At 39.7% G+C, this 27,955-nt stretch overlaps 1 protein-coding gene across 4 annotated transcripts in view; it reads left to right on the top strand.

The window, feature by feature from the left end:
* Positions 1 to 3,822: 3,822 nt before the first annotated feature.
* ATP5PO (ATP synthase peripheral stalk subunit OSCP) overlaps positions 3,823 to 27,955 on the top strand; it is a 474,569-nt gene continuing 450,436 nt past the window's right edge. For 2 of the 4 annotated variants that reach the window (XM_044072958.1, XM_044072961.1), the window contains exon 1: positions 4,124 to 4,222. In XM_044072958.1, coding sequence (XP_043928893.1) covers positions 4,148 to 4,222 — 75 coding nt within the window. In that variant the 5' untranslated portion in view covers positions 4,124 to 4,147. Of the gene's footprint in view, positions 3,883 to 4,123; positions 4,223 to 27,955 lie in introns of those variants that run through there. The other 2 variants (XM_044072960.1, XM_044072959.1) reach the window with 2 other exon arrangements.

Below are 27,955 nucleotides of genomic sequence, written 5' to 3'. Positions count from 1 at the left end.
TAGCCTAGTACTAACCTATGAACCTATGAATTCCAGAAAATGTTGGGCAGATGAGTTAGTACTTGAGTACTAACTAGTTTTCCCAGTTGTTTGTGGGGTAGTTAAAATCTCCCAATATTAGGGTATTGGCTGCACCTTAATATTATCCAGTATATCGAGAAACGTGGAATGGGCGCCCTGGTGCATGGCAGGGGATCTGTAACACGCTACAACCTGAACTGCAGTCTTGCCCAGTCTTAATTGTACTTGGATAATTTCGGATGCATTATGTTGAGCATCTAGCCTGGATGACTGGATATCCTTTATGAATATGGATATGCCTCCTCCTTTAGTGTGTTGGTCCAGGTTAGGTGGCCGAAAGGTGTGGTAAGAACTGTAGCCTGATAATGCAGGAGTGCTCTCTGGAGTCTTAAACCAGGTCTCTGTCACTGCACAGATGTCAATGTTCTGCATCTTAAGGAGTGCCTCAAGTGAGTACATTTTGAGGTTTAAACTTCTAGCATTGAGTAGCATTACCCTTAGATTTCACTTGTTTGTATCTACTATGGTGGTATGTTTGATGTTTGAGTCTTGCCTAAAAAAGGCACGATAGGGGCAGCAAGAGCCTTAGCCAGTTTCTGGAATCCCAGACGTGACAGGTGCAGGCCATCTCTGGCAAAGCATCGTGGCCTGCCAGTCATGTTGTCCCAGGCAGACAATTACTGGATCCCCTTGGAATGACACTAGAAGCTTAGTCAATTGTTGAAGTCAGTCATTTTGTCCTTGTACTGTGGTATCATTCTGGGTGATGGCAGGATGCTACTCAGGGTTAGTGTCATATCCACCTGGGCACATGGTCAGAGAGCTCCTCCAAGTCTCTTTTCATGTAGTCCAGGGAGGTACGTCTCAGGTCATTCAATGCAACATAGACAATGACAGAGTCAGAGTGCGTGCGTTATATGGCAGATCCTGGCACCTGACAGGCAGCTGACAGTAACATTCTCCTTGTTTAGCCTGGTGAGAAGGATGTCTAGACTAGTGTGTTGGGTACGTTGTTTTGCCTTGTGGGCTAAAGTTGAGAGGCACACTGATTTTTGTGGGCTATGTGTCGTTCGGGTAGTGTTGGGTGGTGGTGGTTGCTTGCGTTTCAGCTTTGGAGGTCTCTTTTGTTTGGGCAGATTTGTTAATGACAGCCACCATTTGGGTGGTGCAGGTTTTGATGGACTACATGTAGATTGTTGTGTGGTGTTTACCTTCTCCTCTTGGCTGTCTAGTCCAATCTTGGCTGGAGAGCTTGGCTATATAAGTGCATCTCTCACAGGTTATAGGAGAACAGGGTTGTCACTGTACATAAGGCAAGTGCTACACTACCCCAAAATGCCCAGATTCATCAGCTGGACAGGAAAAAACACTGGGAGCTGACCCTTAGACATGCCTGGTTAATGCTTATTAATTTAAGTACTAAGAACCGATTTCCTCTTGATAAGTGAGGAATGTTGAGTGCTCCAGTAATTTGTAGATTATTTAGTGCTTGCAACGAGATTTGGACAGTGTTGAGCACAAACAGTTTTGAGTGCTAAAACTAGAAAACTGGCTAGTTCTAAGGGAAAATCTGAAGAGCAGACTTTCTGGCACCAGGAATTGTTTAACCGTAGTTAAACGCTGCTGTGTGATGCGCAAAACAGAGCAAACACGGGTTTTTAAACAGAAAAATGAAAGGGATAGAAATAGCCCAAAAAGGCCAATAAAACTACAGATTCTGAGCTGAAACCACTCCTCCAATGACAGATTGGCTGTTCAAAGCTCACCACTCTCACTGATTAGCAGAGAAACTTCCCTCTATCTTAGAAAGGTCTGGGCAACCCGGAAACTTACAAACAGACCAGAATTCAGCAAAATCTGAATACCGGACTCTACTGGTACTAGAAGGGCAGGAAACGAATAGAAAGATTTTTTTTTTTTGCTTTTTTCAAAAGTTAAAGCAGATACAGGAATACAAACACTTTTAAAGCGGGAAACTAGCTATCACACTTGAATGTGTAGCCCTTAACAGTTAAACAGTTGAAAAACACTTAAAAATTATCAATATGTGCAAACAGTATAAGAATTCAAAAAACAGTAGCAAAGTGAATAAAAAAATGGTCGGAATAATGTGGCTAACAAAAATAAGCAATAAAAAGCAAAACAGAGGTACTTAATCTACTCAAAGTCTCCCTTTTCTCTCACTGTTGCTGTAGGATTCTGCAGGACACCCAGACAGGCTCTTGCTGAGGTAATACAATCAGAAACAAAAAAACAATGCCAGCAAATATATAAAATAATTCAGTCAGGCAAAAATTAAGACAATGCAGAACTCTGAAAAGTTGAAGTGCCAAGAATTATACTTCTCAGCGATATATTTCCAGATTGTTTGACAGCAGTCTTCAGTCAGAACACAAGAAGTTTCTAACAGTGTAAAATGTTATTTCAATTAATATTTTACCATGGATATCAGTTATAAAAGTTCCTAACACTGAATACGTGACAGACCTTTCAATGTGGAACTTTGAGGAACATGAACTTTTTAAGTCCCCAAATTTGGAACGTTCCTCGTAACACGTAAACTTGAAAGGCATGTTTAGGATGGTCAGTTACTTACAGTACTTCTTAAAAACACACTAGAAACAATTACAAGTTGTACACATTTACTTTTTCCATTCATTTTTTTTTAATGTATTTCTTTATAGCAGGGCGTGCTCCTTGTAACATTATTAAAGAAAAGACTATTTAATTCAAACTGTTACTTCCTGGTAGGATGTGTTTGCAGGATTTGTATACTTCACCAGCCGAATATTCATGCGGGCGAATAAGACATCAACATGACTATTCATAGATTTTTATACACCTCACCTAGTGCTGGGTGGACGGGCCTTGTCACTTCGCATTCAGTTGGTTATACAGTAAAACAAAGCAGAAGCAGTTTGCATGAAAGCAGTTAGCATAAAACATGTAGCTCTAGGTTTGTTAATGTTATTATTTTGGATGGGAACCCATACCACATTCTCAATAATGAAAGTTCAAAGCTAACAGCACAGAATTGGAAAGTATTGTACCAAAGACGAGTACAATGGACTACTATGTTTCATTATAATCAAGAGCTTTATTCACTCCAGTGGGATTCTACTAAACTGGTATAAAACTACCTCACTAATACAGTAATATAGCCAAGGACACATTGCTTTACTGATAGCAGTTTCTACGTGGCATTGTTCTGGGTATCACTGCCAAGAAATTTATACTATACATCCAGGTAGTGCATTGGATTGCCTAACAGAGATTCAGCTCTTTCATATAATGGGCGCAGCGCGCGTCGTTACGTGGCTTTCTGCGTTGTGGCAGTTTTGTTGCGGAAGGGGCGTGACGGCATACTGGGATCCGCCCTAGAAGGCGGTGCGGTCGTAAGTCGTAACTAAAATTTCTCTAAATATCAACAACACATAGAAATCAATTATGCTGACGCTGAGTATAACACCCCTTAAGTCCATTGCATTTATCTTGCATCCCCAAATTATGGTACGATATCTCCCATAATGTGGAACATATGCCATTAGCTTACTGATAACTAGGAAGATGGCATAATAGCTGGCTATGATTAAATGTGATAACATTATAGTTATAAAATGTTTTTTGACGAATTAATGTATTTCAGAATTATTAACCACGGATATCTGTTAGAAAAATTCTTAACAGTGAAAATCTGACCGAACATTTCAATATGGGACTAGTCCAGGAAGAACATGCATAAATAACGTTCTCATAATAAGGCGCACTTGAAAGGTGTGTTCGAGCTGCTCTTCACACCCCTACACAAAAGGGTGAATGCTCCAGTACAACAGTCAAAAAAATCAGGTCTGCATGAAAAATGTGAGCTGCTGTATCATAATTAGTTATTGATGCATAAAAAATACTAAAAAGAGACAGCAAACATTTCCATGTTATTTCATTTAGACACTGTTTAAATAAATGTTACATAACTAAGTTGCTTAGTGCCAGGCAGAAATCAAGCGCTCTAACCATTATAAATAAAAAGTAAACTTCATGGAAATACTCTGATTTTTTTTCCTCCAAGGTGCCCTTCTAAATACATTTCCTGAAACTTCTTTAACTCCGCCTGCTTGCGGTTGTAGGCATGTGCAGACGTGCGTTGGGGTCACCTATAGAGAAATTGGTGATAAAGATGGCAGCGGCCAGAGTAGGACAGCAGGTACGGGAATATTTGAATGAGAGTGTTGGGTTTACGTGTATTTTAATTTTCTTGTGTTAGAGATGTGCAAATACAGAATGTGATAGGTTTTGTTGTAAAAGTAACAAACAAGACATTAGAAAGCATTCCATGTGTGATGGTTTATTGGGCCTGCTTAATGACCGGTTAGTTATTCAAACTCCTTTCGAGAGTGGACACTGATTGAAGAACCGAGATGGGGAAAGACTGTGTTTATGTTTTAGACCGGGCAACGTTGCTTAACGACAGGTTATACGCAGGGATTTGTTATTATAATGACACAACCAAGTTTGCTTTCTAAAAATTATGGAAATGAGTTGTTGGAGGTGGGGGATAAGTTATTCAAATATGTCATTGACTCATTGGAGAAGATGCACGTATTTATTATCTGGACACTGTATTTGTTCAAAAAGGGCATGCCGATTTTCATCAGAGGCAAGGAGAGACGCGCTTCATAACGGAATGGACATTAACATACCTATTAGCTGTTCCTAATTTTGCTCTGAATCTCCCGAGGCTCTTGATTTTGGAAGAAAAGCAGTGGATTGCACATAATATGGGCTAGCGAACCGGAGGTCATTTTAAGCCTAGCCGTTTCGACCCAATGTAATACAGTAGAAGTACTAATCAGTAGTCAAGGTTACATTTAGTGTTGACTGCCCATGTCCAGGAGGGTTGTGGGCGCTATCCCCCATAAGAATTTACCGTGCCCCATCCACTTGTCCATGTTCCTAGAGGTGCTCTGTTTCACACGAATTGGTAGCTTGTTCCAAAGACGTGGCAGTCGCTGAGAGATAAATTTACCCCTCCAGCATATCTTATTTAAATATCCGGTAGGCTATGGCTACAAATAAGAGACGGGCCATATTTAGTTCCCTGGAACGGGTACCCTACCCTTAGATCCATATGATTTACAGATATGCAGTAAGTTCATTAGGTTTGAGTCTTGAGTTGCTCTGTAGGCCAGGCATAAGTCTTCCCTAAAAAGTCTATATGATGGAGTATAATGACAAGGATTTTAGTCGGTCCATGTAACGTGCTGAAGGCCCTTGATCGTCTCTGTTGCAGGGGCTTAGTACAGTGTATACTGAATGGAGCATTATACTCGATTTTGGGCAGATAAGTGGCGAGTATAGTGGGCTTAACTTTTTTGCTGTCGAGGCGATGCCTTTACTAATAAAACGAGGCATGTGGAAAGCTTTCCTGAAAACAGTAGACACATGGTGGTTGAAATTAAGGTTTCGGTCAGCATGTGATCCTAGACCCCTTACCACTTCATGGGTACTTAAGTTACTGTTGTTTTCATAGTGTGAAGGAACATTGTTTGTGCCGAAGGGAATGATGATGCATTTCTTTGCATTCAGTCTGAGATTGTGACTAATGCACCAGTCGTTGGTCTGTGTGAGACCCTCCTGGAGTATACTGACATCATTTGGGGATTCTATGATTGCACCTAGTTGCAGTTTTCTGCAGACTTGGTCAGCCACAATCCTTTAGTTTTGATCTGAACTTCGGCAAAGTATATACCAAACAGTAGGGGGCCCACCACTGACCCCTGTGGCACCCTGCTGGTAACAGGTCTGCTGGTTGATGTCGAGTCTCCCACTTTATTATTGTGTGTCCGGTTTGTGAGCCAGTTAGCAACCCATCTTACAACAAAGGAGTTTGAATTCAGTTTGCTAAGTTTTTCTGTAATGCCTGAATGTGGGATTGTGCCAGAAGCCTTTGCCAAGTCGAGGTATGCTGCGTGCACAGATTTACCCTCTTCAATGGCCTTGGTCACACTTTCAAAAGAAATCCATCATATTTAACAGGCAGGATCTGCCCTTCTTCGCAAAGCTGAATTGGGTAGGATACAAGGGTTGGAGGTCACATATGTCTTTATTTATGAGGTCCATAATGATATGTTCCATGACCTTACAGATGAGGCTGGTCAGGCTTATGGGTTTGTAATTCGCTGGGTCTATTGCTAGGCCACCTTTGTGGAGGGGAATAACCGTGGTTGTTCTCCATTCCACCGGAAGAAAGCTTGTAGTTGGGTTATGATTGAACGGGTACTTAGCGGTGATGCTAGTTCACGTTTTAGCCTGCTTAGAAGAGGGCCTGGGATGTCATCTGCACCCATAGAGGCAGTGTTCTTTGCTTTGGACACGGTTTTGAGGATTTGCCCGTCAGATATGTAATGTGGGGAAGTTTGGGGGAGGCTTTGTTGTAAGTTAGGAAGTGATAAGGGAGTGAAATGTTTGCCAAACCTATCCACTAGCAGGTTCGCTATCTCTGTGAGGTCAGTGCGTGTGATACCACTGACCACCAGTTCTGCCCTTGCTTGGGTCCTACCTTTAGGTCACATACGCAGCTGTAAAAGGCCTTATGGTTATCTTTTGCAGTACTTGGTAGGTTTCTCTCAAAGGAGCTCTTGGTGGATTTGACAAGTTTTCTTATTTGCCTGTTAAGATTGAGGATGGTGCTTTTCCATTGCTGGGTCCCCATTTTGTGTTCTTGCAACTTTTTACATTTGTGGTAGAGTTTGTTGATGCTTGACGTCCACTGTGGCAGCTTGATTTTACTTGGGGCTCTGGCTTTGATTCTCTCAGTACAGCTGAGTTTATACACTTATGCAAGTGATTGTACAGGGCTTTAGTGTAATCTTTGGCCTAGTTACAATTTTCAGCTTGGGGTGGGGCTTGGAATGCATTTATACCCTCACCTAGGAGGGTATAGTTGCCTTGGTGAAGTTTTTTAGTCTGATTTCACTCTTTGAGTTCTGGTGTTAGTGTTAGTTTGAAGGTGACTGTGTGGTCAGTTAACTCATGAGGGTCCAATGGTTGCAGCTGTGCACACCTATTTGACATGTTGGTGAGGACCAGATCTAGAATGTCATTATTTATTAACTTTAGGAAAAAAGCATGCTTATTCATATTTTGTTAAAAGTACTGTCATGTTGAAAAGTGTCCCTGATTTATTTCTGGATTTGTCTCCTGTTCTTGGAGGTAAGAGGTTGATAGCTGTGGGCATTAATAAAATAAGGTAGTTTACACACCATGATCTAAGAGTAATGTACTGATACAGTCGAAGCTGTACCCAAAGAGCAAATTGTGCATTGTGGGGAATTATTTTTTAACCGGTCAGATGCCATTGTGCAGAATCTGGAGGACATAGTTAAGTAAGGGGATAGACCATCAATGGCAGATGGTTATGACACTAAACATGGCATGTATTTCTTCTGCACAATGATAATACAAGTGCTATAATTTGCCCCTATTAGGCCTGCCATTAAAAGGTAAATGGAAACAAAAGTCAAATGTATGCTTAGAAGAGCTCCATGGTTGCCCCCCCCCCCCCAATTCATTAATGTAAGTTGGTCTCTTCTCCCTAATGTGGTTCTTGTCTCACGGTGTGTGTGTGATTATTTATATATATATATATATATATATATATATATATAATTTTTTTTTTTTTCTTTTTTGTGTGTGTGTGTATGTACATAAGTCCATAGTAAACAAGTAATGCTACAAAAATGTCATGCCAGTACAGTAGAAACCACACATGCAGCCATCTGTTGTGGAGCAGAGCATGAAAATACTAACACCTCCATTTTGTTCTCCTCTAGATGCTACGTATCGAAACTAGTATACCACTGTCTGTAGTAATCAAAAGGACAGTACAGTGCAGTGGTAGTGTTTGTCACCTCACAGCAAGAGATTCTCAGCTGGGGTGCCTTCTGTGTGGAGTCTTCATGCTCTCCCTGTCTTTGTGTGGGTTTCCTCCCACGTTAGGCATGCATCTGGAACGTTTCTCCCCAGGCCTCCGCTGAAAATTGGCTTAATTCTAATTCAGACTTTCCCAGTTAGCAAAATGTTAAATAAGTGAATAAATCATTTTAGTTTCTGGTCTTTCCTGTTTCACATCATCTTCACAATAAACAATTTACTGGACCAAACTGACTCCTATAATAGCTTCAGTATAAGTGTTCCACTTTTAATGATGTCCAGTGTGGTGCAAACTGCTCCATGGTGCCTTTCCAGTGCTTTGTAAAGTGGAAAGACCACCTCACCCTCAAGTTTGTTTCCCTGGCAAACCCCTTTTGAAGTGCATTACTGTTCGCTGTTGTCCTACATGATAGTGAAGATATTTTATCCTTAGTGAGATTACCTGCCCACTGTCAATAAACCTTCAGGTGTTTTATTATGTGTTTATTATTTTATTCACATTTGTTGTCCAGGAGATTCAGACTGGATACGGGTCCATTTTCAGCGGAAGCCCTGGGAGAAAAGCTGCACATTAAGTATTATTTGCATTATACAGTTAAAATGCATAGCATTTAAATATAGACATTAGTCCAGTTAAGGATGCAAGACAAGAAGAAAACAGCTGTAGAACATAGTACAGTTTTAAAATATGGTGACATATACTAAACATGGTTACAAATGTAGTTGAGATTCATCAGTGAACAAATGATGCAATGTTTTTGAGGTACATAACAGCCATTAGCAGTTGTTGCTAGAAGTTAGTATTATGTGGTAGGTAGTTGGGAACATGAGTAGCCAGGCTTGCTAAGAATAGGTTGTTGATAGGGGGCTGAGAGAGGTAGTGGGTGGGGGGAGTGGATCGTATTAGAGGGCGGGTTACAAGGACATATCTGGCAAGTTTTGAAGTGTGATTTTTAGTAAGGATTTAAAGTGGGTGCAAGAAGTTACAGAGGTAATTGAGGATGGGAGGGAGTTCCAGAGTTTGGCTATAGTGCAGGAGAATAATGCTTCTCCAGCAGAGTTAATGGCTCGTGACCTAAAGGAGGTTTTTGTGGCTGGATCTTAGTGGTCTCGTGGTTATGTAGGGTTGGAGTAGATTCTGGAGGGGTGGAACTTTTAGTGGTTGGTTTATTAGTTTGTGGGCGAGTGCGAGTTGGTGCCATTGAAGGAGGAGGGGGAGCTCTAGCCAGCCCAGTTCTGCTAGTGAGAGACAGTGGTGAGTACGGTAGGAAGCCCCTGTGGCGAATTTGGCGATTTTGTTATAGCAGGTTTCGAGCTTATTTAGATCACATTGTCTAAGGTTAGTAAATATTGAAGAGGTGTAGAGTAGGGTAGAGATAAGATGAAAATTTGCTACCGAAATTTTAGCTGCTTTGGTAAGTAGTTGCTGATTTCTATATAATGCTCCTAGTTTCTTGTGCACTTTTTTAATGGTCATGGAAATGTGAATGTCAAAGTTCAGTTTATTGTCCATTTCTACTCCTAGTAATTTGGTGTGTTCTGTAGGATGGATGGTGGTGGTGTCTTTTGCTGTGATGTTAAAGTGAGAGCTGTCTAGGGTAAGTTTGGTGGGTTGGAAGATTAGTAATTTTGCTTTGTTTGGGTTGAGTATTAGTTGGGCTTCGGATAATCACGTTTCAATAGAAGCAAATGCTTCCTGTGTGACTTTTTGCAGTTCTGGTAGGGAGTGGGCTGTGCAGATTGAGTCATCTGCATATTGTATGAGTGTGCCATGTGTTGTGGCTGAGGCTAGATTATTGGTGAAAATAGAGAAGAGTAGGGGTCCCAGGATGGACCCTTGGGGAACTCCTTTGGATACTGGTAGTTGGGGGGGGATAGGTTGTCCTGCCAAACAACTGCTTGTTGGCAGTCTGATTGGTAACTCTGAAACCAGTTGATGACTGGTTGAGAGAAGGATAGGTTATTGAGAAGAGAGATGAGTTGTTTGTGTGGAACCATGTCGAAAGCTTTAGGAGAGGTCTAGGAAGGTAGCTGAGGAAAGAGAACCTGCATTTTTATTTTGTAGGATAGTGTTGGAGAAAGAGAGTAAGGCAGTGGTGGTGCTATGGTTAGGTCGGAAACTGTGTTGGAGAGGAGGTTGTTAGCAAGGAGGTGATCGGCGACTTGAGAATGAATGCATCTCTAGTATTTTGGAGAGTGGCGAGAGAATAGCTATGGGGCGGTAATTGGATAGATCTGTGGAGGGGCCTCCTTTGTGTAGGGGAATTATGTATGAGACTTTCCATAGTTTAGGAACATAACCTTCTGACAGAGATCCGTTAATCAAGAGTGATACGGGGTAGGCTAGAGCATCAGCTGCAAGTTGAATGTATTCACCTGGGAGGTTGTCTGCTGCTAATCTGGTGGTTTTAAGTTTAGTTATTAGTAGTTTTATTTTGTAGGTAGGAACCGGAGAGAAAGAGAAGCTAGTTGGGAGATTTAGTTCTAGTTGATGGTGTGGGGTTATTGGGGGGGGGGGGGTTGTGTTGTCTAGCTAGTGATAGTACGGTTTGTGTGAAGTGATTGTTGAAAGAGGTAGCAATATTTTCACAGGAATGAGTTAAGTTAGGAGTGGGTGTACTTACTTTACCTGGGTGGAGGATGGAGTTTGAGGACCAGAATTGTTTGGGGTTATGTTGGGAGGAGGTAAGGGCAGACTGGTAGTATTGGATTTTGCCCTGTTTTATAAGCTTTTTGGTTCTATTGCGTAGCTCTAGGAATTTTTGCCTAGTAGAGAGGGTTTTGGTTTTGCGCCAGTTGTCTCACGCTTTATCCCTGTTTTTCATTTCAGACTTCGTGTTTTTTTTGTAGCCATGGGGATTGTTGGGCTCTAGTTCGGGAACGTCTTATGGGGGCGTGGTAATTAAGGATGCTTAGGAATGTTTTATTAAAGTAGGCAGCTGAGCAGGTCCTTGGTCATGATTGCCTGTACTTTAGAGCCCCCCCCCCCCAAAAAAAAATGGTTGTTTTGTAAGCTAAGAAGCTATGTCACAATATGCATTTGTGGAACCTTAAGGCATTTGTTTGTTTATAAGCAAGTTATTCTTGAGTAAGTAGTGGCTGCATCTAACGTTCTCTTGGTTTCTTGCAAAACCCACTTTATTCAGCATTTGTTGGCCTACATAGGCCAACTGAGCAGTGTCCCATTTTCAGTGCTGGCCCTGGGAGAAAAGCTCCAAGGTTATTTTAAGCAGTAACAACAAATTTAAATAGAATAGATACATGTTGCTTGTAAAACCAGCACAAGTTTTCCCCCCCTATCCGGTAGCAAATATATAGATCCACAATATTATGCTCAAACAACATTGCAAAACCCTCGACACTTGTGATAATATAATTATTTCTGTGCTGTTATAACCGGATCAGCCCTAAGAAGAGCCAATAATGTTTTCTTAAGCCAGTTCACTTAATGGAGATAGATATAGATCAATCTAGTAGTTCAGATTTCTTTGCCCTCTGAAACAATGTTAAGGATTAACTGTATTAGTATGAATGTCTGCTTAGTATTTATGGGGAAAAAAACTCATTTAGAGGTAACAATGCAGGCAGTTTTTTTAAGCACCACTGTTGACAAATTTGAAAGTGATTCTTGAAGGAAAACTCCTTTGGAATTCAAAAAATGTGATTTTTTTTTTTTTTTTCTTTTTCATTGTATCTGTTGCTTGTCTAGTCAGGATAAAACAGACTAACAGTTGTGGGCTCTGTTCAAGCAGCATTATAAACACATCAGGATTGAGCTTAGTAAATTAACCTTATAAATTGACTTTTGTATTCATACATGTTAACACTCTGGCTGTTCTCTCAAAATGGTACCGCTGCCTGCACATGCCCTCACTTTAAAATGTTTTTTTAAAGTTTCAACACATGCTCTGTTCTGCATCCTCCTTGTTTGAGAAATGGCATGCACTGAAAATGACAACATTCATTGACATGATCCTTTGACATGCAATTTTAAAGAGATAAATACAAATAAGTCATGTCCAGGTTGCTGTGTATTTTACACTAGGTCTAGAGATGCAACCTGATTGTGTGACATAAAAATTAGAACTGCTTAGCAACAGGGACAGTCTTTAATGAATGTTCAACTTCAGGGACCTCATCGGAAATGAGAATAGGTACTGAAATATGTCGTTCAACAGGAACTTTGTCTGGGTTGCTCTGAGATCTAGAGTCTGTATCACAGGTACGATGCTGCGATATTGATTCAAACACCTGAAAAAGATGCTTGAGATTTCTTCTGTATTCTATGCCCTCAGATTCCACTAAGTAGGATCTCAGCTTGGCACATACACCTCTCACTTGACCAGTTCGATCAACACCATTTGCCATTTGCATCCTGTCTCTTCTCCTTTCAATGGATGAAGAAATCTGCTCATTTTATCATAGTTGGACTTCTGAAAATGAACACTTTTTAAATAGTTGGTCTTTGATTGCTCTGGTGTTTTTTAGCATTGGGCACCAACAGACTGGAACTGATGGGCAAGGTTGTTCTGGTTTGCTTAGAAGTGTGAGCAGGCGAGCCAAGTAAATTGTCACTGGGTGTATTTCTGAGATTAAGCAAATTCAAGAAAACCTCGGTATTGTCACACTTTGACCTCTGTAGTAATTGCTTTGCACTTTGTACTGCACACTCAGCCAGGCCATTTGACTGGGGGTATTCCGGACTGCTAGTAATATGGATAAAGTCCACTCTTTTTTGCAAATTTCTGAAATAACTGATTGGTAAACTGGGCACTGTTAATAACTTTGTGTGGACTAACATGGACTGAGCAGTAACGTTTCAACTTGATAATAGTACTGGACACTAGGTAGTGATCTCAAGCCAATTCGAATAGAGTCTTCCAACACTTAGTAATTCTGATTGTTCCACTCAAATATATTAGTGGCTACTGTTGACCAAGGTAGTTCAAGAGTCTGGCTTTGCTGAAGTGGCTCTTTTTTGCAAACGTGGTTTAGTACTATTGCTTGCTGAACAAGATGAAAGCAACTTTTCAGTGTCTTTCGACAGAGAAGGCCAGAATACTAGTCCTCTTGCCCTTCTTTTGGTAGCTTCAGAACCTGGATGGCCACAGTGCAAAATCTGGATGTACTTTCATTGTAAGGAAGTAGGAACAATAACTTTTAAGACCTTTGAAAATTATACCATCTTCTATCAACATTCCATCTCTGCAAGGAAAGTAGGGTTGCACCTCTGTTGGTACACAAGATTGCTTTGACGGCCATCCAACATTGAAGTGGTTGAGCTTTTGCAAAACTGGATCAGTCATTCTGTGATCTCTTAGCTCATCAAGTCTTATGGTAGAAGAATTATGCACCTCCATGACATCGAAGTCAAAGTTTTCTGCATGAAGCTTTTCTGTTATTTCTTGGCGATCTGGATAAGCTATCAAGTTTGCCTTTTGTATAGACCATTATGAAGTTGTATTTTCTAATCTGAGCATCATTCTTTGCAGTCTTGCTGGGGCTGTATGCATAGGTTTATTGAAAATAGTGACTAGATGTTGATATTAGTCTGTCTGGATAGCTCGGCCATAAATGTCATGGAACTTTGAACATGCAAAACACAGTTGCCAAAAGTTCCTTCTCAATCTGAGCATACTGCATCTCAGTTAAGAGATCTAGATGCATAGGCTACTGGTCTGCCCTGTTGAAGAATAGCTGCACCAATGCCAAACTTTGAAGCATTGCAGGGAAGAATTACTGGTTTGTGGCTTTCATAGTATCCCGGCGTAAGTGGACTGGCAATTTTTACTCTTAGGTCATCAAATGCTCTCTGGTAGTGTACCAACTATGACCAAGTAACATTTTTGCATGCCAGCTCTCTGGTGTTGTACCAGCCATGACCAAGTAACATTTTTGCATGCCAGCTCTCTTAATGGCATTGAAAATTCACTGAAGTCTGTTATAAACTTGCCCAAATAGTTAACCATACCAAGGAAAAGCCGTAAGGCTTGGACATTTTTCTGGAGCTGGCATCTCAAGAATGGCTGTTTCTTTTGAAGGATCTGGTCATAAGCCTGCACTAGTAAATAAATGACCTACATAAGTAACTTCTGGTAGCCTGAATTTATATTTGAGAGGATTGATCTTTAAATTCACCTCACCCTCTGTCCAGAACATTCCTGAGGTTTCTGTTATGCTCTTTTTATCATTCTCTCCAATTAGTAAATCCTCTACTGTAATAGCACGCAGATGACCTGTAAAAAAAAAAAAAAAAAAAAAAAAATGCTCCATTGCACGCTGAAAGACTTCACTGGCAGAATTTATTCCAAAAGGCATTATGAAAAAATCTGTATCTATCAAAAAGTGTTACTGAATGTAGTCGGTAGTGAGGATTTGTGATCAAGCATTACTTGCCATTGCCAGAATGAACTCTCTGCATCTAAGACAGAAAAAAGTGGCGTTTGGCATAAAGGTAGCAACCTTCTCGACTGTACGCATAAGTTGGTGGGGCCTCTCTAATGCTTTGTCTCTTGGATCAGAACATATTCTTATTTCATCTGAGCTTTTCTTATGAGCAACTACCATGGAAGATGCCCTTTCACTTGGTTCTATACCTGGACAATTCACACCTTGCTGCACCATTTTATCTAATTGGACTTTGTCTTTGTCCTGGTTAGCTATCAGAACATTTCTTGCTGGTTTGACCAGTGGACTGACCTCTGGGTCTAACTTCATGGAGTACACAACTGGAAGTTTGCCTAGCTTGTCTTCTGAAACATCCGCATACTCTGAGAAAATAGCATCTGTACCTAGGACATGTGCTTACATGATGTATTTCTTTGGTAGAAGAAAGCAGTTTCATTCTTAAACTGTCTCTGAGACCTAATGACTGCACAGGTCTTTTGACTACATAAAATTGCAAGCTGTAACTGTTCCCAGCTGAATAGTATGAAAGTACTACTGAGCCTTCGGTTTGAATCTCTTCACCTCCATAAGCAACAAGCTTCTCACAATTTGCAAAATTAAGTTCTTCACCAGCTCTTACTCTAGCAAATGTTTCTGCTGACGTACCATTACCCTTTGAACCAGTGTCTACTTTGAGCTCCATGGGTTTACCATTGATCAGGACAGTACAAAACACTTTGTTCCTTGCCAACAAACCACCTGCGTTAACATTTTCACCAACCACTGATGCACCATCTACATAGAAAGTAGAGTTGCAGCTTTCTGTTTGATCAACTTGCTTAATAAATGAGGCTTACTTGATTTGCAAAGCTTTTGAAAGTGGTTCCATTTTTTTACACTTGTGGCATTGCTGACCAAATGCTAAGCACTTCTCCCTTTTGGACTCATGATTGGCACCACAATTACCTCGGTTAACAAGAAGACTTGACTTGGGTTTTGATGACTCACCCTTGTGCTGTACTGAACATGTCCGGTTTACTGAGATGGTTTTAGAACTTGCTGGAAAGTTACAGGTTCTCCCAGGAAATCCTGCATGGACTGTAGCTGCCATGTGCTTAGGCCCGTTTCTGTTAGCCATGTGCTGCATGCTGTCTGTGAGAGATAGAAAACAATTGTTATGTGATCTATCTTTCACCACTTTAAACAACCAACATATATTGAAAGAAAGTTGGTAAGTTTGGATGTAAGTTCTTTGTTTACAGTTATACCTCATGCCTATGGCATAGAGGCAGTAAAAACATACTTGGGAAATAAGGGCACCTATGATGTGATACAGATAGATTTAATGTGCATGTTATTTGAAATCATCTTGGAGAATAATGTAATGCTATTCGATGAGAAATATTATTTACAGCAAGTAGGCGTGGCAACGGGTACACCATGCGCAAATAGTTTTGCAAATATTGTACTAGCACAATGGGAGGAGAAGGTAATATCAACAAGTAGTACTTATAATGCATACATTTATCTATATAAACGTTTTGTAGATGATCTTTTTTTAATTTGGACTGGATCCTTTTTGCAGTTAAGGGAATTTGTAGAGTATTTGAATGAAAGTACAGGTTTTCTAAAATTGTCATTGAAAGCCTCCAAAACAGCTGTAGATTTTCTTGATGTAGTTATTATGAAAGACCATGATGGTGTTCTTTCCACTACTATGCACAGGAAATCTTGTCGAAGAAATAATATTTTATCTAGAGACAGTATGCACCCGTCTCATGTATATAAAAATATAATAAAGGGACAAGGTATGCGTATATCTAGGTTAAATACTGATGATACAGTTTTTCAGAGCAATTTGGATACCTTTAGAAATGAGTTGGTTGAGCGTAGGTATACACTAAAAGAAATTAATCACAATCGTAGGTTGAAAAATTAAGAAGTACAAAAGCTAAACCATATATGAGCAATATTATGTTGGAAGTGAAGGACAAATGTGATAATATTAAAAAAAAGTAATTATAATATGAGCAGGGCTTCTTTAAGTTTGCAATATTCCAATAATATTGATATAGTTAGGGACGTTGTGAAAAGGAACTGGTTTATTTTGGAATCTGATGCACAAATCAAAGAAATAGTGGGTGATAAACCCCACTTTTAGATACAAGAACAAAAATAACTTGAAGAGATTGTTGTGTAATTCGAATAAACAGTTTCCCCAAAGTAAGCAAGTGGTAAAACCTTGCACTACTAATTTGATATATTTGGCAGTTTGTAATGACCATCATTCATTTTATGTAGGTATGACGAATAGGTCCCTTCGTGATAGAGCTAGGGAACATCTCTCGGCTATTCGTAATGATGATGATGAAAGACGTGCGTTAGTTAAGCATGTAAGGATGAATAAAGCACACACACTTAGATTTCTGGTTATATGTTGTATAGATTGTGGTCTGAGGCTGGGAGATGAGAAAAATGTCACTGAACAGAAAGAATTGTATTGGATAGTTAGGTTACAAGCTGACAAATCTCCCGGGCTCAATGAAAGGGCGTCTATAAAACCATTACTTGCTGCTAAAAGATTTAAGTAGTTTTATTTTTATTTAGTTTAAGAGTATTATATTTTTTAAAAAATGGTAAATTAATTGATTGTCTAACTTAATTAGCATATATATATATATATGGGGTTGATGTTCTTTTTGAATGAAGTCTGAAGAAGCATCTGTTTGATGTGAAAGTGCTTACTGTTGAGACCATACTAAACCTACACATTTTGGAGTGAAACAACCATTACAGTGGAACCTAATAACTAGTATATGACAAAAATCTGGGACATGTAGGAAAAAGTCTGGGACATGTAGGAAAAAGGTTGATTAGCGTGACGACAGTTCTGTAATACACACATGCACGCATACTCGAGTCTGTATATATGTTTGTGTGCATCTGCATGTATTTGTGATATGCACACCTGCATGCACATCCGTGTGTCAGTGTGTGTGTGACTACGTGCAAGAATATGTATTGCGTATTGATCTCTGGATGTATTCACACTGTACTGCATTCCACATATAGTATTAATACATGTTGCAGACATGCGTGTTATACGTACACTCCTGTGTTGTGTGTGTATATAATGTAGACACACATGCAGTTATACAACTTCAATTTTGATTTTTTATTTAAAGGACATGAGGTACCCACAGGCATATATTTCTCAGTTATATATATGCTTGTGTGTTTCTGTACATACTTGTAAGATGTGTACTGTATATACATATGTATGAAGTACATACAGGCACATGCCTTTGTGCATAGTTGATGTACTTCTGATTTCCTTTTCGTAATACAAGAGCATAAATTCAGTCTTATATTTGGTTGCTGTCAATGCTGATATTCCTTTGTGTACTGGAAAATGGGCACTCTACCACTGTAAAGACTGAGTCAGTGGGAGTCTCTTTCCATGGATCTGTGTACCAGATATGCATTCCCCTCTGGAAGGATACCTGTTTAATAGGGTTAACACGTGTTTCTCTACAGTTCCGTTTTGTGTGTGTGTGTGTGTGTGTGTGTGTGTGTGTGTGTGTGTGTGTGTGTGTGTGGAGGGGGGCTGGAAAATGGCAAATGTGTTGATACTTCACAAGCTAAAATAGTTTCTGAATTTTTAAAAATATTACAGAATTCTTTGATACTAGATTGTTCTCCATATATAAACTATTATAAATAACCATTTAAAACTTGGCATTTCAGTGTTGTAATGCTGCTTATGTAAATTTATCAGAAGAGGTGACAGCTGCTTATGTAAATTTATCAGAAGAGGTGACAGCTGCCTTTAAACTCCTGACTGATCTAATTGCTTTGTTTTGCTGTGAAAGTGGAGTGTTTTCTTCTCTGCAGTAAGGATAGTGAAAAACAGTTCCTTCTGTGTTTTTATAGCAGCTGCTGTTCTGGCATTGGCAGGATTAACTACCCATCTAAGATAGACAGCAGTATCTGACAGAGTAAACTACAGATTTCTCTTTGTCTGTGGTATGTCACGCAGACAAATTCCTCTGGAAAGTATGTGAGAAGTTAAGCTTAAAAACAAAAGTAGGTGGGCTTTCCCTTCCTTTGATTCTAAGGCAAGGAAATGAAAGTTTCATAAAGTACAGGCAGGTTTCTGGCACTTCCCTATAATCTATTGTTGTGTAGAAAAGCAATCTAAGGATTCAGTTAAACTGCAGGAGAAGGCAGAATTAGTTCACTGAAGTTTTGTTGTTGTTTAGTCAAGTACAGCTCGGTTTGAACTCTTGGACTTCAGCAAGAACTGCTTAAGTTTTTGCAAATTGATGTTCTTTTATTCAGTAGTACTGTCTGTCCACCTTAGCCTCTGCCATCCCTTCCTTTTTTTGCCTTCATTCTTTCTTGCCATCGGTGTGCTCTCTAGTGAATTGTGTCTTTGAGTTATGTGGCCAACGTATATGAATTTGTTCGACTAAAAGACCTTCCAGAGAACAGTCTGATTTATTTCCTTAAGTATTGACCGAGTTTATCTTGTAATGTGTAGAATTCTCAGGTTTGCTCCAACACCACAGTTCAATAGTTTTCATTTTTCTGGAACGTAACTTTTGTCCAACTCTGTCAGCTATAAAACATAGCTTTGACTTTATCAACCTTTGACAATGTGAAATGTTTGCTTTTTAAAGTTTTATCCAGATTTGTCATGGCTTTCCTTCCAAAAAGCAAGAGTTTTAATTCTGTAGCTGCAATTGCCATCTGCAGAAACATTTGAGCCCAGTTAAATACCTGAGAATTGTTGGGGGCTATATAACATATCTGCAGAAACTTTTGAGCCCAGGAAAATGTCATTACCTTTAGTTTTTCTCCTCTACCTGCAGAAAATTGATGGAGGCTATATGTCATAATTTTATTTTTGACATTAAATTATAAGCCAGTTTTTGCAGTTTCTACTTTGACCTTCATCCATATGCATTTTGACTTTTTCCTCGCTTTTTAGCCATCATAGTGATATCACCTGCATATCTGAGATTAGCAACAATCTCCTGGAAGTTTTGATGCCAGCATCTGATTTGTCTAACGCAACATTTTGCATGGTATGTTTTGAATATAAATTTGTCATACTTGATCTAGTCAGCTGTTCAGTAATAGGTTCTTTTTGTTGCTTCTTGTTCTGCATAGAAATTCTCAGACAGATAAGGTGACCTGGAATTCCCATTTTTCAAGAACTTGTTGCATTTTCTTATGGATCACATGGTCAAAGATTTGAATATTCAATAAAACTTTTTTTAATTCCGTTGCTTTTTCCATTATTCAACAGATGTTTGTAATTTGACCTCTTGTATTTTCTGCCCCTTGCCTAAAGCCAGCTTGAACTTGTGGCACATGCTAGAGTCTAGCTTGTCGTCTTTTGAGTATTAACGTGCTAGCACCTGAAAGAAATGCAGTTGCTCAATTTGAGCAATGTTCATCATTGCATTACACTCCACCCTTTTTGAGGAAGATTTTATTTGTGTATGTGTGTGTGTGTGTGTGTGTGTGTATATATATATATATATATATATATATATATATATATATGTGTGTGTAAACGTATAGACATTATGTTTGGTAAAAGTTCAAGTAGCACTGCAAAGATCAGTTGACAAAACATACCAGTTGGCATAGTGGCTAAGGTCTTGCAAGGTTTTATCTTGACCTATGGTCAATGGCTGGTGGGGGAATGCAGAAATTCATTGTCATCAAATGAAAGGAGTGCAAGAAAAAAGGAAATGGGAAAAGCTGGATAAGGCTAAGAAGGAATACTGGTCAGATAGCAAAGACACTAAGGAGATGTAACATTCAAGGACAATGCATCAGAGGCATTATACCAGATTTTGGAAAATGGCTATCGTCGGATTGCAACGCAAAGACAGAAAGGTAAAGAATTCAATCGTGCCAGCAACAACTTGCTCACTAGCCCACTGCACATCAAAGGCAGATGGATGAAGTACATACAGTAGCTTCTGAATGAAGAAAACCCCACAGAAGCTTTGTTACCTCAGACATAACTTATGATGAAAGAAGAGGAAGAGCCCACACTAGAAGTATGAACAACGCTAAGGAAAATGAAGTCGGGGAAAGCAGTAGGCTCAGGTGAGGTCACAGCAGATATGACCTGATAGAAGAAGCAGCATCCTTGACTTGGTATTACTAACTTGGGAAACCGTTGTTCTACACCAATAGTCAATTCCTCCTTGGTTGGATCTGACCACAAACTAATCACCATGGAAATCAACATCTCACTCAAACATCAACATCTCACTCAAACCCCCCTCCCCCACCTCCCCGAAAAGATATCCACTATGAAAAACTTTTCCAAAGCTGACTTTGGACTCCTAAAAACAGAGGTAACTAACTTCACGGGACCCATGCCAATGGAAAATAGATGCATGACTGTCGAATCATACACCAATGCACTGTATGAACATGTACATAAATGCATGGAACTAGCCATCCCCAACAGAACCAAGGTGCTCTCCTCCAAAAAAAGGAAGCTAATGGTGGTCCCCTGCCATTAATAAACTCTACACAGAAGGAATAAACTGTTGCAGAAAAAGGTGAAGTCCCAAGACTGGACAAATTCCCTTATTAGCCTCAACAAAAAGTTGAGATCCCTCATTAAAACCTCCAAAGCCAGCTATGAAGGCAGAATTGTGGCAAACACTAATAACAACCACAAAGCCTTCTATCGTTATATAGGGAATCTGCACAGCAATACCCAGATTTGCTTTGAGTTACTGCACAATGGTACCTCCTATACTGAGCCAACAGATGTTGCCAACATACTGGCTGACAGATTCAGTGCCAACTTTATCCCTCAAAGGACCAGTCTCAATACTGGAAGAATGCCAGGCACTTATCATTACGGCAGCACAGGTTAAAGCTGCATTGTCCAGGGCCAAGAATACAACTTCCATGGGACCCGATAATATCCCTGGTTGTGTTTTACATGAATTACAAAGTGAACTGGAACCACATCTGTGTGCCCTGTTCACTCTCAGCCTCACCTCAAGCTTTGTTCTTTCCGAATGGTGCACTGCTACAGTCGTCCCTCTCCATAAACTAGGAGCGACTACAGACCCTGGAAATTATCGCTCCATTAGCCTGACAAGTCTTATATGTAAGGCTATGGCGCTCATCATCATGGACATAAGGATATAAGGAATCCCCAAACTCTAGATCCCACACAGTTTGGTTTTGTGAAAGGTAGATCATGCCTGCTCAACCTGGTTGACTTTGACTTCTTTGAGTTTGCCACCAGAGCTGTGAATGAGGTTAGGCAGTTCATACAGCCTACTTTGATCTGGCCAAGGCCTTTAATACCATTCCTCACTCAGGAATTATTGATAAACTCCCCAAACTAGGCATCAACCCCTATATCATTAGGTGGGTGCAGAATCCCCAGTGGGAAAGTAGTGGACTTCAAATCAGAGTGCTGACCAGTCACGAGTGGAGTTCCACGGGGATCAGTCCTGGGTCCTTTCCTGTTTGGCATCTACTTCTCAGAAGTCTAGGCCAACATGAGCGGACTCTGGCTGACCAAGTTTGCAGACGTCTGCAAGCTGGGAGCTATTATTAACTCCCCAAGTGATGCAGTCATCCTACAGAAAAGCATCACTGATTCCAATGACTGGTGTCAAAACCATAGCCTTGAGCTTAATGCCAAAAACATGCGTCATCATCCCCTTTGGGAAAAACTCCGTTCCCACTAATTACCACATTGATGGGAGCCCATTGAACACTGAAGGAGTTATAAGAGGTCTGTCGTACATGGACAGACTCAAAAAAACTCCCATCTATTCTGTGTCTCATATAGTCTACTAAGAGGCAATTGACTTACAAAGCCATGTCTGACCCAGCTCTGTTAGAAATGCTACATCTAAGGAAATCCCTCCGCACCACACTCTCCAGAGACCTCAACCTCATTACTACAACCAACGGAACATGCTGGAGGGACAGGTTCATAACCCAGAGACTGCCCATGCTCTGGAATAGACTTCCCATACATGTCAAGCAAAGCACTTCACTGGTCTTTTCAAGAGAAATCTTAATGAGTGGATGGGAAATAAAGTTCACACTGGGGATCACTCTAGTGGCTGTACTTAATAGAGGCACTGGGGACTGACATCAGGCAGCACAATGCCAGGGCGCTTCTATGGGCTCGGCTTGTAAAGGCACCAGGGTCATTAGCCTAGTACACACCTATGAACCTGTGCTAATGATATTGTGTAAGATGGGGAGAAATGGTTCCAGAGGGTGCTCACAGCAGCATAGAGAGAAAGGTGTATCCCTGATGACTGGAGAATAAGCATACTAGTGTCATTATACAAGAACAAACGGGACATCTGCAACCATGGGTAGTATAGGTTTATCAAACTCGCATTGCATGAAAGTTCTGAAAAGGGTGATTGATAAATGGAGAGTAGTAGAAAGTAAGATTAAGGATGTGCAGTTCAGATTCGGATCAGGCTGTAGCACAGCTAACCTGATGCTTGCAGTGAGATAGTTAAGCTCGAAATGAGAAAGTAGTCCTAACTGGACATTCTTAGACTTGGAGAAAGCATATGACAGGGTCCCAGCAAAGCTGATTTAGGCAGTTCTGCAGTGGTTTGAAGTCCCAGAAACACAGTGGTAGAATTGGTACAGGTTATGTACAAGGACCCAGTGACTCGGATGGAAGCTCAGTGTAAGAAAATGCCACTGTGGGATTTGATGAGGAAAGCATTTAAGAGTAAGCTGGGAGTTTATAAGCAGGGCAGTGGAAGCATCTGCATTCCCTGATTAAAACTGAGGTTTATTTAGGAGGATATATGAAGGATCACAAGTGGGTGGGTTCCTCTTTGATTTCTGTTTGAGCAGAGGAACCAGACAGGGGTGTCCTCATTTCCCCTTTGTTGTTTGCACTGCATTTAGAACCATTGGCAAAGGAAGTAAGACGCTCAGAAATTCAAGGATATAATTGGTATGGTATTCAAGAAAAGCTGGCTGTATTTGCAGATGATATTTTATACCTGATAAAACCAGGAAAGGAAATTTCAGTGTTGTGGAACATTTTGAGGCTGTCCCAGATTATTTTGGGTTACAAAATGAATGAAGCTAAAACAAAGACAGTAGGTGTAAAATTATGTACCCACACACGGATCAGTTCAGTAATGTCCATATTTATGGGAACATGGTCAAATTAAGTACTTGTGTGTATTGAAAAGGATTCTGCTGTGGCAGCTAAGGTGGAAGAAACTAAACAAAAAATAGAAAAAAATGATAAATTGGAATCTCTGTTCTGTGGGTAGCAAGATACAAGCAGTTAAAATGTTTAGTCCCTTAAGTTTTATACACAGGTCGGGCATGTTTTTATCAACCAGAAGAGAAGTTGTGGATAGCAGTTTAGTAAAGAGCTGAAGGATTTTATCTGGAAGAGGAAGACAGCAAAAGTCAAGTGGGATAAGCTAATTTTCAAATTGAACAAGGTGGTTTGCGGTTACCCAGTTTGAAGGTATATTTCAGAGCTACACAGTTGAGGCTGCTGTACATAAGCAGAAACCTACAATTCAAAGCGGAAAGGGATGATGAAATGGGAGGGAGGGGGCTCAAGAAACAAGGAGAGACTGAGATTTTTGATGCAGATCCTTAAGGAGAATAACAACTGTACAGAATATTATATTCCTAAAGTAACAAAATATTCTAAGAAATAAGTCAACATAGGAATGGAAAACAAGAGACTGCAATTAGAGATACAGACGATAGGCAAGATAGGGCTGGGATTTCTTGGATAAAACTGGCAAAAGAGCCAAGGTATTGGGAGCAAATAACTAGAGGGAAAAGTAGAATGGGAAGACAACAAGAGTTTATTTGGACTGCAGGATAGATATTGCCTTCCTTATCAGGGATTGATATCGGCATATATGAAAAGTGAAAGAAATAGGGGGATTCTAAGAGAAAGATCAGCACTGGTAGAATTTTTAGTAGAATCTAGAAGAGAAGCTGCTGTTGAAAAAAAGAATACTTATCGGAGCATAAAATATATTGCATGATAACTATAAGTCAATTAGAGGATGTTAGGATCAGGAGGAGAGATTGGATAAGCGGTTCACAAAGAAACCATGGGGGTATATGTGTGTCCTCAAAATGTGCAGCAAAATCTAGAAGATATAGCATCTTTTCTTGGAAGTGTTTGCATAGATATTTTATACCACAAGTGGACTCCAATTTTTTCCTCAGCAAACCGAGTTGCGATGGGGAAGAAAGAGGTAATTGGGAACATGGGAGGGTGTAATGAGTTGATATACTTTAAAGATTCCCTGCAGATTGCTCTGCTCTGCCAGTGACACTGGGTGAGCAAAGGAAATGTGTTTTCTTTTTTTTTTGTGATGTAGAATCGGAATTGCTTAGATATATGGTAAGGTCGTCTTGTGCCAATTATGGTGGCTGCTAAAAGCAATTACTAGAAAATGGAAGTCAAAGTCTAAACCAACTTTACTGGAAGTAGTGAAATATAGTAACCGAGATAAGCAACTGGAATTAAGATATTTAGAAAAGGGTAGTAGCAAATTACATAGAAAAAATGGGAATTGTAGGAACAATACATGCAGAGGAGGAACAAGGTTTAAAAGAAGGCAGGATCTGAATGAGATATGTAATGCTTGACTGGATAGATTATAAGTGTATAATTTTATTTTCAAACACTTTGGCAATATGATTTGTGATGTATCATGTTTGCAACTGTAATTGTCTATTGTTTTCATGTGTTGTGTGCGTGTGTGTGTATGTGTATATATATGTGTGTGTATATATATATATATATATATATATATATATATATATATATATATATATATATATATATATATATATAATGTGTATATATGTATGTGTATACATATATAGTGCTTGTGTATATAAAAATGTATATGTGTGTGTGTGTGTGTGTGTGTGTGTGTATATGTGTATATATATATATATATATATATATATATATATATAAAATGTGTGTATGTAAATGTTTGTAGTTCATTTACATTGTATGTGATGATTTAATAAGGATGTTTCTTGTTTTAAAAAAAAAAATCCAGTGGCTCAATTATGAACAGTGTTCAGCCTCTCTGAGGGGTCCTTAGTGGGAGTGACTGTGCTTCAGGGGTTCATCTCAGTGCCTACTGCTGTCCATACTGGTGATAGATTATATTAGCAGACAGGTTGGAGGGGACAGATCAACAGAGCTGCAGTGTGCAGATTCTTGAGCAGGTACTTCAGTAGAGAATAAGAGATTGTAATGCAAAACTGAGGGCACATGGGATGACGACTACAAAAAAGACTGTGGTAATGACAGCAAATGAAAGTAAGTCAGAAGCCAAGAACTGTGATACAAGGGAAATTAGTGCAACAGGTTAACAGTGTCAAGTTTCTGTGAGGGGTGGTTTAGGAGAAGGCGAAAGTCTGAATGAGGTCAAAGCTAGAATCAGAGGGGCTGAAGCCAACTGATGTAGTGTATGATAGAAGAATACCAAAGAAGCTGAAAAGTACAGACATCCGAGCAGAAGCCAAAGTAGCTCCAGTTTCAAAGAATGTCAAAGAACAGGTTACTGTGTTTGGGCTCGTGTGCAGAAAAGCAAAAAACAGTCTGGTGAAGATGATTTTGGACAGACAAGAAGAAGCCAAGAGGAAACAAGATCATCCAGGAAAGAGATGGATTTTATTAGCTATGACTCAGGTGTGGCTGAAAAGGGTAAGAGAGTAGCATTGAACAGGAAGAAATAGCAACAGTTTACAGGACAACCCAACCCAGACCCATGTAGAAAAGGGGGGGGTTATGATGATGATCCTCAAGCAGCAGTGTAACCTCGTCATTTTGTAACATTGTAAGCCATTCAGTAGAAATGTCATCACTTCTGCAGCATTGCTACTAGTGAGACTTTCTACAGCCTATTTACTTCACTCTCCAGGATATGTGGCTGTAGGTCAGAGAACATGCCATTTAGATATCCGTGATATTAGAGCCTATGTATTCTTCTTCTGTACATTCTTGCTTCATCTTGTTTTAGTTTGCTTCTGATGGATCCCTCCCAGCTTATTTTATCATGCCTACATTTACCTGGCAGTTTCCTTTAATACCACCCATCATCTTGAACAGATCTATTGTCTTCCAAGTTTTTCTGCTAGCTGTTCTCTGAAACTACATTATTTTCCTGTCTGCATTTTGTTAGTGTTTCCTCAAGCACTTCTAAAGCCTGTACACCCAGCTATTTTGCCTCATAATCCTCTTTGTACTGGATATATTTTTGATTACATCTTTTGGGCATCATCATAAACTTGTGTCCATAGTTTATCTGGTACTGTATCCACCAGACCTGTTCCCCTTAAAGTTACTCTTCACGTCTTCTACTTATTCACTATGAGTGTGTGAGTGTATGAGTATTGCTGAGCTTGTATCTCTCTGGCTTAGATGTTTTTCTATAATTTTATACTTTGCAATAAAAAGCTGCTGATTTCAGTTACAGTCTGCTCCAGGTGCTATCTTTGACTGTGTAGAATTCCTCCATCTATGACTTTACTGAAATCAGACTGACTATATACTTTATTGTCCATGTAGTAATAGTCATGTGTATAGCCATCTCTTAATAGCGGACATTCTCTTTTTAAACAGCCTGACCAGTGAATAACCTTGGAAGAATTATTTTAGTCTGTTCTTCAGTTTGTACTCCAAGCCCAAACCTTACGTCATTCTGGTTATGATTTGGCTATCAGCTTTAGCTTTACAGTTGTAGGTGACTGAAGTTTCATTTTTGATGGCACATATCTCAAACCTGGTCTATTTTCTCTTCTTCAGCATCTAGATGGAGCATAAACTTGAGTCAGTGTAAGACTTAGTCGTATATTGTAGGCTGTTGTCATTCTTGCCTCTTAGGCTGAGAACATTCTGTCTTTTTTGCAGCACTGGATTTTCCTTTCATCTGTGCAGATGGACAAACTTCTGGCTTTAAGACATCATAAGCATTACTTGTCCTGTCCTCTCATAGTATACTGTACTCCTTCTTCAGACCTGGTTGTTATCTTTGTGTCATTTCCGTGTGCCTCTAGTTACTTTTGTCAAGAAAACTTTATGGATAAAAGTATTGGAGTGGCTTGTCGTTATTTTGCTGGTCTTTCCATCATGATCTTGCATGTCTCAGATGGTCCTGCATGGTGCAAGTCCTAGCTTCATTGAAGTATACAAGCCCCTTCATCACGACAAGGTAGAGGTCAAGAAAGTGGAAACCCGCAAGCTTGTTGGTAATGGCTGCCAAGCTATCCTAGTGTATTTTTTGTGGTGTGTGAAAATATTGATATAGAAATAAATGTATTGGAGATATTTAAGTTGTTGATCAGGTTAGCTGTACTGGGCAAAAGCCCATTTTTAGAGGAGATCCAAATAGATGGCATATATAAATGTTTAAAATGAGCAGAGAACCTACAGGACAAACATATTTGTATCCATGCACTACATTAAAACTAAAAACCAATTACTAAAAAGTGTATGACTTTAAGAAAATTTGAGCTGTGTACATTTTCTTGTCGGTTTAATTGGTATATTGTAGAGTTTTCCTAT

Source organism: Protopterus annectens, chromosome 5.part1, assembly GCF_019279795.1.
Source record: "Protopterus annectens isolate FY-2018-M chromosome 5.part1, PAN1.0, whole genome shotgun sequence".
NCBI classification, from domain to species: domain Eukaryota; kingdom Metazoa; phylum Chordata; order Ceratodontiformes; family Protopteridae; genus Protopterus; species Protopterus annectens.
This window is presented reverse-complemented; position numbering and strand designations above follow the sequence as displayed.